We start from the raw sequence: 12,618 nt of genomic DNA, 5'->3' as shown, positions 1-12,618 counted from the left end.
TAATAAATAGAATTATATATGTATATCAATTAATAAATGTTTAAATTTTTATCCAAAGTACAATTATTAACCTAATTAAATGTTTCTTAAAATTTTTATGCAATAATAAATATAAATAATATAATAATAATAATAATAAATATATAATTAATAGGGTGGGAATGGGAGGGAAATTTGGGAGGGAAAATATGAAGGGGTGGGGATTGCTTTAGTATAGGTTATTAGATTATTAGATTGTATGACGAGAATTGAATTATCTTTTGACGAGACAGAATATTATTATGCATTTATGCTAAACCGTTAATTACATGCGGAAGGGCCAAATTGGGTACTTTTTCTAGAGCTGATCAAACTTGGTCCGGCCCGAACCAAATTTTGGGCAGACTTTGGGAATGAAATTTCATGTAATTTAGTTAATTTTCTGGGCCCGGCCCGAAAAAACCCGCTCAAATATTTTAGGACTCTAGACAACCTCAAGCCCGGCCCGCCCCGAATATAGGGTCTTATTTTTTTGTGTCAAGACTGGCCCGACCCGACCCATGGCCTCAAAGGCTGTGGGCAGATCCAGGTTTCGGAATGTGGATCATCTCCTTGGTGAACCAGTCAAGGTAGTACTGGGTAGATTCTCCGGGCTTTAGGGTGGTCCTGTACAGATCGCTAGACTACTTCTCCAAGGTTCAGCTATTGGCAAACTGCTGGTAGAACTTGTTCACCAATCCGGAGAAATTGGCGATGGAACGAGGCTTCAAGTTACAATTCGCTGCTTCCATTTTGGGAAGAAATTCAAATTTAAATGTTCTATCTTATTATGTTCTACATTCTTTTACTGCTCGAAGTTGTACGATGGGACTACCAACCCGGTTGACCATGTAGCCCAATATAAGCAGAGGATGTGGCAGTTATCTATTCAACCTGTAATATAATTGGTATTTGTTTCAAATCTATGAAATTAAATGTGCAAAACAGACACCATCATGTGGAAGCTTCGATTAATAGAATTATACACACAGTAATATAAATGCTATTACAAGTCTACAAGTAGATATATAAATCCAAGTGAAACAGAAACTACAATACTAATCCTAGTATTGAATAAAGACCAAAGCTTGAATGAAGCTAAGACAATAAAATTGTGAAGGTAATGACAAACTATATATGGTATTGGCCGGGTTCCTAGCAACTTGGTTCTGTGCAGCCTCGCCAGCTTGGTTGCCCAATCCGAGTCTCCGTCTTCCAAAGAGTACCGTGTCGGCCGAAACAATAAAACAATAAAATGACGAAAACAATAAAAGTAAAAAAGCCACGAAAGCATTACATTCTTCAGCTGCCAGACAACCTCCTTCTTCAGAGCGTTACATACTTCCGTCAAGTGGCCATAGTCGTTGTGGTATAATAGAATATCACTTGATTATCTATTCCATGGCCAGCACCATCTGCATTTTATCTCCAAAATAATTATAATAGAATTTCAAATGAAAAAACACACATGATTTGAAGTAGCGACATCAGTGGATGATTGGTCATGGAAAAAGGGCTAACTCCAAGAAGGCTACGTTGCTCTATCGGTACCTGCGTTACCCCACGGCAGTCACTTCTAGCGAATCTCTTAGCAACAAAATATGTGAGACCACAAATTTCAGATCCGCCACATATCACGTGGATCACCTTGACATTAGCTAGGGGAGGTGGTGGACCACCTGACTCAGCTAAAATCGTATCGGATCCTAAAAAAACATACTCCTATATTTATAACTTCCCTTTGAATATGTGAGACCACAAATTTCAGATCCGCCACATATCACGTGGATCACCTTGGCATTAGCTAGGGGAGGTGGTGGACCACCTGACTCAGCTAAAATCGTATCGGATCCTAAAAAAACATACTCCTATATTTATAACTTCCCTTTGAGATTTATCTCGTTCAACTATAAAGATGCATGTCTTTGCTCCTCCTTATCGAGTCCTCGATATTGCTCCTCCTTATTGAGTCCTCGACATTGAGGCTCTATGTATTAAGTATCAAGGCAGACACTTTTAGCGAATCTCTTAGCAGCAGAATATGTGGGACCACAAATTTTAGATCCGACACATATCACGTGGATCACCTTGGCATTAGCTATGGGAGGTGGTGGAACACCTGACTCAGCTTCTTTCGGTTGCTCTGCTCCTTTACCCTTCTTGTCCAACAGATGATTAATTAAGGAGACCTTTCTTCAGCTGCTAGGCAACCTCCTTTTTTAGAGCACTACATTCTTCCGTTAAATGGCCATGGTCGTTGTGGTATCTGCACCACTTAGACTTATCTTTCACTTCATCAGGGCGCTCCGAATTCTTAAGCCACCTAACACCTCAACCAATCTCCTATAGTGCATCTAGGACTCCAGCTTCATCCACATTAAAGATGAAAATGAGAAGAGTGTTATTATGCTTTAGGAAAAAGAGATATTATGCTTTAGGATTTTCTTTATAAACTTGTACGGAGTACTTCGTAGAAATATAGTAGTGGGCCTTCTTTTTATTTGGGCCACTACACACTAACACACATGTCATATGAACAAAAATGTTAATATAAATTGTACAATTACATAAAAAACGCAAGCATATATGGCATACCTGGGCATGAAACTTGTATAACCGGGTACCCGCCGGGTACCGGGTCCTAAAAATTTCTACTCGCAACCGGAACTAGTCACAACCGGTTCCTATTATTACCGGTTCCGGTTCTGGACCCGCCGGTTCCAAGCCGGTTCCAGGTACCAGACCGGGTACCCAGTTTTTTTGCTCATCCTTAATTTTGGTACGGTTTTAATACGATTTTAACAATTCTTTTAATATGTTTTTTTGCTCATCCCTAATTTTTGTTTTTTTAATAGTCAGCCAGGGATTTTGGGGAAGTTCCCCGAAAAGGGTGACTTAGGGAGATTGACTTAGGACCAATCTTCATTCGAGAAATCTCTCGCTTCCTAATTACATTTTCTCAATGAAGATTGAATAAGAAAATGAAGTGTTTATTATCTATTCCATGGCCAGCACCATCTGCATTTTATCTCCAAAATAATTATAATAGAATTTGAAATGAAAAAACAAACATGATTTGAAGTTGAAATTTGTTTGAAAGATTAGAGTAAGAAACTTGTTTGAGAGGATCAAATTAAAATGCCGGTATTTCTTGTTTTTAGAATGGATTGTTATCAATATCACTTGATTATCTATTCCATGGCCAGCACCATCTGCATTTTATCTCCAAAATAATTATAATAGAATTCCAAATGAAAAAACACACATGATTTAAAGTAGCGACGACATTAGTGGATGATTGGTCACACTGGTCGAGGTGTTTTCCCTCAATCACCCCTTCCGAAAACGTCGGACAACCGTTCTCTCTGCAGCCTCTTCTGATGGAAAAATTGTATTCGGAGGGGTTTTAGTGTTGGGTTGAATGATTTTTACTTCCCCAAATTTGAGCTGCAGAATATTCAATCTAATATACAAGACCTATCTGAGTTTGGACTTGTGAAGAGCTGTTTCTTCCATGGATTAGATCCCTATGAAGAAATTGTTCACTCCATTGCGACCAGGGAGGTGATCATGAGATCATCAAAGGGACTAGCTGAGCCTGGGACACTATCAGAATTCCTGAGAAGACTCGGACGAACTTGATGGCTGTTCTTAGAGATGTTGTCATATGCTATGACGGAACAATTAGAAACATTAGTTTAACTCCATTATTCAGTTTGAGTATGGGGTTGGCGGGCCAGCGTCTCAGAGTCTGTTTCCAACTGGAGAGCCTGTTGGGTTCTTGGCGGCAACTGCCATGTCGAATCCTGCATATAAGGTTGTTCTGGACTCTTCTCCTAATAGTAATTCCTCTTGGGATTTGAAACTACAACCGAAAAGAAGTGATCTTAGAGACAAGCCATGTCATTTGAATCCTTTGTTTGTGGGTAACATCGGACGACAATACTCGGTGATCCTTTTCGGCCAACACGGTACTCTTTGGAAGACGGAGACTCGGATGGGGAAAATGCCGGGCAAATGCTGACTCCGACGAGAACAGTCACCCAGGTGTTTTCCCTCAATCACCCCTTCCGAAAACGTCGGACAACTGTTCTCTCTGCAGCCTCTTATGGTGGAAAAATTGTATTCGGAGGGGTTTTAGTGTTGGGTTGAATGAATTAGTACATCTGCAGTTTGATAGTCACATTCGACAATTGAGAGAACCTGTGCAAAATTTCATTGTGTAATATTCTAAGGTCGATAAGGTCGTTCAGCAAATCGGATTTTTGGGCTATCGATATTCGACAGTTGATTCTAGAAGTGATTCAGCTATCGACAGTTTTTTGGGTTTTGGTTCGGGCGTGGGCGTGGGGTTTCAGTTTGGGTGTGGCCGGGTAGTAAAATTTGGAACCAAAACTAAAACGTATATAATCGGTTACAACATCCTTAAAAAAATCATACTTAGAAATAATTTTTTAAAAAAAAAAGTCTTATTATGGTTAGTTTGACTATCTAATCTAATAACTCTTACTAAAGCAATCCCCACCTCCCACATTTTCCCTCCCAAATTTCCCTCCAAAACACACTTCATTAATTAATTGCATAAAAAATGTTAAAATAACATTTAATGAATGTTAATAAATGTGTTTTTGAGTAAAATTTTATATTGGGTATGTATTTATTAATTTATATGCTCCACGATAAAAGAATATTTTTTTCGAAAATAAAACCTTATTTATAAATAACTAGATTATTCCCGTGCGATGCACGATTTGGAAAAAAAACAATTTTATAGTATACTAATTTATTTTTAGACAAAGTTAAAGTGATAATAAGATAGAATAGCAGTTGTTATGCCTTTTTTTATTCAAGTTATACAATTCTTATAAATTTCAAGTTTATACTTCGTATATAAGTTGTTGATTTAATAGTACTAATATAGGATATAGTTGTTGTTTTTTAGGTGGGATATAGTTGTTTTTTTCATATTGTTTTGATGGGATATAGTTGTTTTTTAATAGTTATTGTTATTTAGATTTAATTTAAAATAAAGTAAGATGGGATATATCCTTTTTTTATATTTTATTTAATTGAATTTAATTTTTTCCCCGGATTTAATTTAAGATAGAGTGAGTTGGCATGTAGTTGTCGTTTTTTTTTTTTGAAAAAAAATAATTTTATTTACGATGTCTTCAATGCTTTTGGCGGGAAATTTTTTTATGAAAGGCCGCCACATATGCATTGATGACATCATCTGTGTTTTGCTTTATTAGTATCTATATATCCTATACTATAAGACAAGCGGATCAACGTGGAGCTGACATTTGTCACTCCCTGATTCGCTTATCTTATAATATAATATAATTATTATTACATAATTATAAAAAATAAATAAAGAAAGAATTTATACTCAATCTTAACTATAATAAAAATAATCAGACAAGAAAAATATTTTGTATATTATAAAGGACAGAGGATCATAAAATATTTTCTATATCTTTAATATCATAAGAGTATATGCGTAATCACAATAATATTTGCAAAGAACCCAAATATTATGTCAGAGTAAAAATATTATAGAATAAGATATTAGTATCTTTTTATTTTTATTTTATGAGAATATTAGTATCTTTTTATATCATATCATATAATAATAATATTTCTAATTTAGGTATGAGATTATTTTCCTTTCCGTAAAAATCTCACCATCCTTTCATTTAAATAGTCTTCTTTTTTCATCGTTTTCACTTACATATGTTTTTTTTTACGAGGATATTAGTATCTTTTATATCATATCATATAATAATAATAATAATAATAATAATAATAATAATAATAATATTTCCAATTTAGGTATGAGATTATTTTCCTTATCGTAAAAATCTCACCATCTTTACATTTAAATTGTCTTCTTTTTTCATCGTTTTCATTCACATGTATGTTAGTTTGTTAGTTTTGTCTATTTTATTGTAAGTTTGTTTTCATTTCTTTTAAGGTGTTACTTATTATTGTATATTTTATTGTTGATCCGCTATAATATTGATATGTTATGATAGGTAGTAATAAAGTCAGAATATATATAAGCACTACAATATTTTTATTTTTTACTTTTTATTTTTTTAATTAATTTATTTTTATTTTTTTACAATATTTTTTTGATATGCTATGATATGGTAACAATATTTTTTTCTATATGATATGCTAGATTCATTGTACACTAATATTGGCTATATTCATTTTAATAATTTTGCTTACGAGTAGAATAGATAGGTTTTGGTTAATTATTTTTTTTAATTGAAAGGTTGATATTGTTATTTTAGTGATCATTAAAATTGCAATATCTTTTAGAAATTATTATGATTATTATATATCTGGTAAAAAAAAAGTGGAGGGATTTTTTTTAAAATAACATGTAAGATGGTTTATGAAGATATTAAAGATATTTTAAATTACACGTATAAATAAAAAGACATATTGATTGCAAGTGTAAGCCTGCAGTGCAAGCTTAATTTGGTTATCAAGTAACATTATGGACATTTTTAATAAAAAATTTGGCCATTCTTTGTATATTATATATTATATAAGTCTAACTTGGCCAGATATGCATTGTACGATATTTAATTGTATCATACATGTAATTATTTAATTATGTTTAATATTTTTATCCGAGTTCTTAATTTATAATTAGTACTCCCTCTATTTTATTTCAATTTAGAAAAGTGTTAAATTTATTTTATAATAAGGTACTAAAACCACAAAACACACCTTTCTGATCTATTATTACTCCAATATATCTATAATTTTTTACCCCACTCCAATTATTAGATTATTTTACTTGGTAATCCTAAAAGTAGTAAAAAGTGTAAGCCTGCAAGCTTAATTTGGTTATCAGGTCACATTATGGTCAGTCATAAAGAGTTGTAATAAAATTTTGGTCATTCTTATTATAAGTCCAACTTGGCCAGGTACGGATTGTACGATATTTAACTTTATCATACATGTAATTATTTAATTATGTTTAATATTTTTATGTGAGTTCTTAATTTATAATTAGTATGTACTCCCTCTATTTTATTCCATTTTAGAAAGGTGTTAATTTATTTTATATACAGGTACTAAAAGTACAAAGAACACCTTCTTTTTGATCTATTTACACTTTTATTACTCCAATATATCTATAATTTTTAGATATATTAGATTATTTTACTTGGTAATCCTCAAAGTAGTAAAAAGTAGTTTTATAAGCCGTGCATCGCACGGGCATTATACTAGTTTAGTTTTAGATTACAATTAAAAATATCATGTTTTGATTTAATTTGGAACAATTTGTATTTTATTAAAATTAAAATTGAGCAAATGCTCGGGAATTATCTAGTAAGATTATATATAAAAGAAGATGAAAATTTAGAAAAGGAAGAGAATAATTTCACAAAATATAAAAGACCGGCATGGATCTAGAGTCAACATCAAACAAATCCGCATTAAAAAAGACAGAGAAGGGGTGTCAACAGAATGAATACAATTTCCCCAAGTAGGATTCGAACCTACTACCAATCCTCATAAAATACATATAAATCCTCAAACAAATCCGGATTAAAAAAAATCCTCATAAAATACAACCAAGAGCAACATCCGAGTAGAAACATCCCAACCAAGCATCAGCAGCAGCATCCTTGGCAAGCATCATCATCTGATTTAAAATTCAGAATAACCATGAACATGATTAGTTATGATAACCATGATACCTAAGAATTTAAGCCTACAAGAACATTAATCAACAATTGATCCTCAGTTTCAAACAGAAACATACCTACTGCCAGAGGTACTAGCACCACCACAAAAGGTTGAAATCAACAAGCTGGCTTTTCGATGGTTTGGTACTCTATCATCTTTCAGGAAGTCAAGCCAGATACCTTCACGCAATCTGGGCTCTGCAAAGAGCTGAGCAACATTCTCATTTGATAATAAGTTATTATCCAACCACAATGCGATCACCTGTTGTTCAACGACTTTCAATCGACCACCGTCACTGTTGAGTTCCTGCTCGTTTGATTCATTTCCCAAAGTTCCAGAAGTGGTATTGGAATAGGAATTTGGTCCGCCCGGAACATATTTTGGGAAGACAGGGATCCTCCTCCGGCAATCAGGACAAGGTCTGAATACTTCTTCCATATCTTAATAGCCATAAGATTTATATCTGCTTCTGGTCATACAAAATTCACTTTGGAGATTTCTGCCCAGATCGAGAAATTCTCTGGGATTCAACAGCGGCAAGTGTGCTTCCCGTGCCAGATAATTGTACCGATCCTTAAATTCCAACCAAATTTGCAGGTTTCAATAATCACCTCCATTGTTGTAATGAACCTCCTTTGTTGAGTACTCCTTTAGTACTCTCTTACCCAATTTAAGTTCTGCGCCACTCCATTGACGTCTTGTCGTTGACATTTCTACTAGCTGCAGAACTAGCACATTAGAACAACATTAGAACAACACAGAATTAAATGCAGAACTAGCACATTAGAACAACACAGAATTACTCTCTAATTACAACTTAATTTGGGTAAGACATAACTCGGCCAAGACAACTCCCTAACCACTAGGACATAACCTAAGTTCGTCTTCAAACGAGTAGAAATCGCAACTTTTGATGTTATTTCTCTGTCACATAACATTTAATAAGATATAACATTAAAAAAAGGGAAAAATAAACAAATATCATTCCAAAAACAGATGAGCATTTCTGATACTGATATCTGTGTGTTGTGCAGGACTGAAAGTGAGTCTTTGACTCATTTTTTCTTTGGTTGTTCTGTTATCAAGCTAATCTAGGACAAGGTCAGAATATGGTTGCCTAGATGCTTCTATAATACCTATGTTCACAGCTTTAGGAAGGTGCAAAGGAGTTCTAAAACTAAATTTCAGAAAGCTTTCTGTTATGCTGTCATCAATGCTGCAATGTACTTAATTTGGAGAGCTAGGAATTGCTTATTATGGGACATTATTAACTTTGCTCAAGTTTAAGCCAAATTGTCATACATATGTGAGAAAATTCAAGCATGTTTTGACAACAATAAACAAGCAAGATAGAGCAAAATTAGTCAATCTTAAAGCAAGATAGAACAATAAACATGCTTGAACTTGAATTTTCAATCTTAGTTGAGCTGCTTTGAAATTTTGTAGAACAAACCGCTGTTACAGAATAGGTCAAGTTTAAGCATGAATTCATGCTTGTTTGTATGTTCAAGCATGAATCTTTCATCAATTTTAATCTTAATTCCAAGCTAAAACAAGAAAAAATGGGTGGTTCAAGCCTAAGAGAACATAATCAAGGCTTCATAATTTTTAGGTGCAATTTTTTTTACTAGTCTTTTTTTTTACTACCATAAACTGAACAATACAACCAACAACAATCCAACCCAATAACAAGAATCTAACAAACTGGTCTTTCCGCTTCAATTTCAGCTTGAATAAATAACACATTGAAAGTAGGAAGGAATTTCAGCAATTACTGCAATAATTGTAATTGTAATTGTCATATTTGTGCTCATTTGTTCATAATAACTGTTGAATAAATAACAAATTGAAAGTTTGATTTCGCATTTTAACAAATTGAAAGTTTGAATAAGTAACAAATTGAAAGGTTGAATAAATAATAAAACTCAGAAATAACAAAACTCATTTTAACAAGCATCAAATTGGAAAACAAAAATACCACTTTCTGATTTCGCGATATCAAATTGGATGAGGCGCTGCTTTCAGAACATCTTTTCCGTTTCTTCCCACTCTCCTCAGGACTGCCTTTCAAGGAATCACTATCTGATTTTAATAGCTTTAATGTCATGACTCAAAAAAATTGGAAAGTTTGATTGATAGTTTGATAGTGTACTGTATAAACAGTTCCCACGCAAGCGAAAATGGCAGAGTGCTACGCTCGAAGCAAAAGAAATTTGAGTGATAAAGAAGAGTCAATGAGCTTAATAAAGTCTCAACCAAATGAATTCTTTTCCAATCAATGCTGAAGAGATTAGGAAATGATCTGGGTTGGTGCATGCAGTTAATACAGAGGAGGGAAATGAGAGAGAAGAGATGAGAGAGAAGAGTTAAAAGAGATTCGAAAATGATATCTGAGTAATGATGGCAAAAGGTGAATAAGAATTTTGGATTACTATGGCAAGTTTTTATTTACCGATCTGAGTTTAATTGAACTGAACTAAATTGAATTAAACTGGACTTATTGGGTGTAGGAGTTTCGCGGTTAGGGTTCGAATTTAGGTGCCTTCATTGACGCCGTCAGATTTCTTTACCATCGCCTAGGTGAACTGAATGGAGCTGAACTGAACTCAACTGAAAATAAGCATAAGTAAACAGGCACCTAGTTGTAAACTTGTAATTCGAAATCCAAACTTGTCAATAATGAGCAATAAAGGTCATGTAAAGTCACTTTAAGCTTTTCACCCGTAACTGTAGCTTTTTTTTTTTTTTTTTTTTTTTTTTTTTTTTTTTTTAAGGGAAAGAGTAAGTGCATTAAATATTAAGGGATAACTTGTCCATGAGTACATAAGGGGCCACGGCATGAGGAACCGTATTACACCATACATGCTCATCAACTATCGGCACTACTCTAGCTAGGTGATGGGCAACAAAATTTCCATCAGAGTTGGCTAAAGTTCCTGAGTGCAAATCAAACATATTATTACAAGTAACACTTGTCAAAAAACGTGGCTTCACATCTATTATCTCCAAGACTGTAACAATGTTATTATCAGCAAAACATTGGCTTAACATATCAAGTCCTTCTGATCTTCTCCGCCTCTTGTTGCTCCTCCTCTTTCTCATAAACCCATTATCGAGTGCGGCCTGCTTAGTTAATAGACCTTGCCTAAGCCAATTCAAATACCTCAAAGTGACTTGTGGTTCATAATACTTAGATGGAAAATACAAGATTTCAACTCTTATTGGGTTGACATAGCTTAACCAGGCCAACTGCACAAGTTCTCTTTTCGAAATATCAATACACATGGCCAAATCCCTCTTGACAACCTTAGGCACATCTTGATCAAAGCCAAACTTCATAGCCACTCTATTGGGGTTATATTGCTCAATTGTGTCCATTCCCACCAATTCACAAACCCTCAAAAATCGAACCATCGATTTCATATCATCACCCAAACCTTCCCCCACTACAACTGTCTCCTCACTTTCCTTGCATAAGATTGGCACAAGTAAATTCTCAACATGCTTACAGTACGGCGGCCATTCGAAAGAGTGTCCAGCAGATTGCAACATAGGCCTCACATTCCCAATCTCTTTCTCATTCACATCATGCCATCTTGCCAACCTTGGCTCCCCAAAAGTAACGGAGTTCGGCTTTGGCCTGAACTCCGGGAACCTCTCCCAAGCCCAAACCTGGACCAATTGCAAAGGCGCCCAAAGCGTAATCACAACAAGATCATCAAACCCATCATCATTTTGACCACAACAATGACTCATGTTAACCAGCCCAGACTTCAACAGACTCAAATCCCTATATATGCTAGCTAACACAACATGAGCAAGAGCAATTTGAACTCCCCTAGCCAAACAAATAGCAATCTTGAAAAACCTTCTAGCAATGACATCAAATGGAAAAGTTGGCAGAACAAACCTAGAAAGCCAAAGAGAGAGAAACGCTTCGTGCTCGATTCCGGTATCGCCTTCGAACCCCATAAAATGCTTCATCCATGAACCCTGGAAAGCTTTCTGAGACGAACCCCTCAAAATTTCCTGATGAACTTGTAGCAGCTTATTCACAGTCACAGCAAAATCATCAAAATCAACAGAACCAGAGACAGAGTCACCCAAAACAGAGTACCCTCCTAAAATAGCAACATCTTCAAGCGTGATAGTAGCCTCACCCCAAGGAAACACAAACGTGTTGGTGCCACAACACCATCTTTCTGCCAACCCAAAAAGCAAGTCTTCATTTTTAACGATTTTATACTTTGAACTCAAAATTGCGTCATAAATTCCTGCTCTTTTCCATATACAGTGGTAAGAAGAGTGCAATCTGTCAACCCAGGAAGCCCACATTTGAGTTGGGTACCTCCAACCATTCAAAGTGCAGTTGATTGAAATGGGTTTTTGTGGGAGGTGAGTTGAAGGAAGATTTGGGGTTGAATCCGTTGAACTCAATATGGGTTTTATGAAATGTGCGATCTTTTTAGTGGGTTTTCCTCCTTTTGATGATACCATTTGTTCTTCTTGTTCTTCCATGATTAGTTCCGCCATTATTGAAGAAGAAAATATGGTTTTGATTTGATTTTTTTTTTTTTGTACTGAGTGTGACTGTTGAGTGTTGTTGAGCAATGAGAAATGGCTAAGTATAAAAACAATTGTGGATTTTCGATTTAAGGAATAGCACAAATTAATGAATGCATTTTAAAAAAAATTAAAAATAAATAAATTCATGAATGCCAAAATGGAAAAGAATAAATGCGTTTTTCAATACAAGGTGAAAAGTTGTACTGCTAACTTACATTATAATGGCAAGCCTGTAATCCAATTACTGAGTGCAATCTGTTGAAATTTGATACTCCCTTCTCTTACAATCTATGAAATTTGGTATGGAGTATATGTGTGTCG

At 34.6% G+C, this 12,618-nt stretch overlaps 1 protein-coding gene across 1 annotated transcript; it reads right to left on the bottom strand.

Annotated features, from left to right (window-relative positions):
- Nucleotides 1-10,521: 10,521 nt before the first annotated feature.
- Nucleotides 10,522-12,264, bottom strand: LOC145643164 (uncharacterized). The gene has a single exon (XM_081694320.1). The coding sequence runs from the start codon at nt 12,262-12,264 to the stop codon at nt 10,522-10,524; it is 1,743 nt and encodes a 580-aa protein (XP_081550446.1).
- Between the last annotated feature and the right edge of the window lie 354 nt (nt 12,265-12,618).

The sequence above is a fragment of the Chenopodium album genome, chromosome 8 (genome assembly GCF_948465745.1).
Source record: "Chenopodium album chromosome 8, dcCheAlbu1.1, whole genome shotgun sequence".
In the NCBI taxonomy this organism is placed as follows: domain Eukaryota; kingdom Viridiplantae; phylum Streptophyta; class Magnoliopsida; order Caryophyllales; family Amaranthaceae; genus Chenopodium; species Chenopodium album.
The sequence above is the reverse complement of the archived record's forward strand: the minus strand, read 5'-3'. Positions and strand labels throughout refer to the sequence as shown.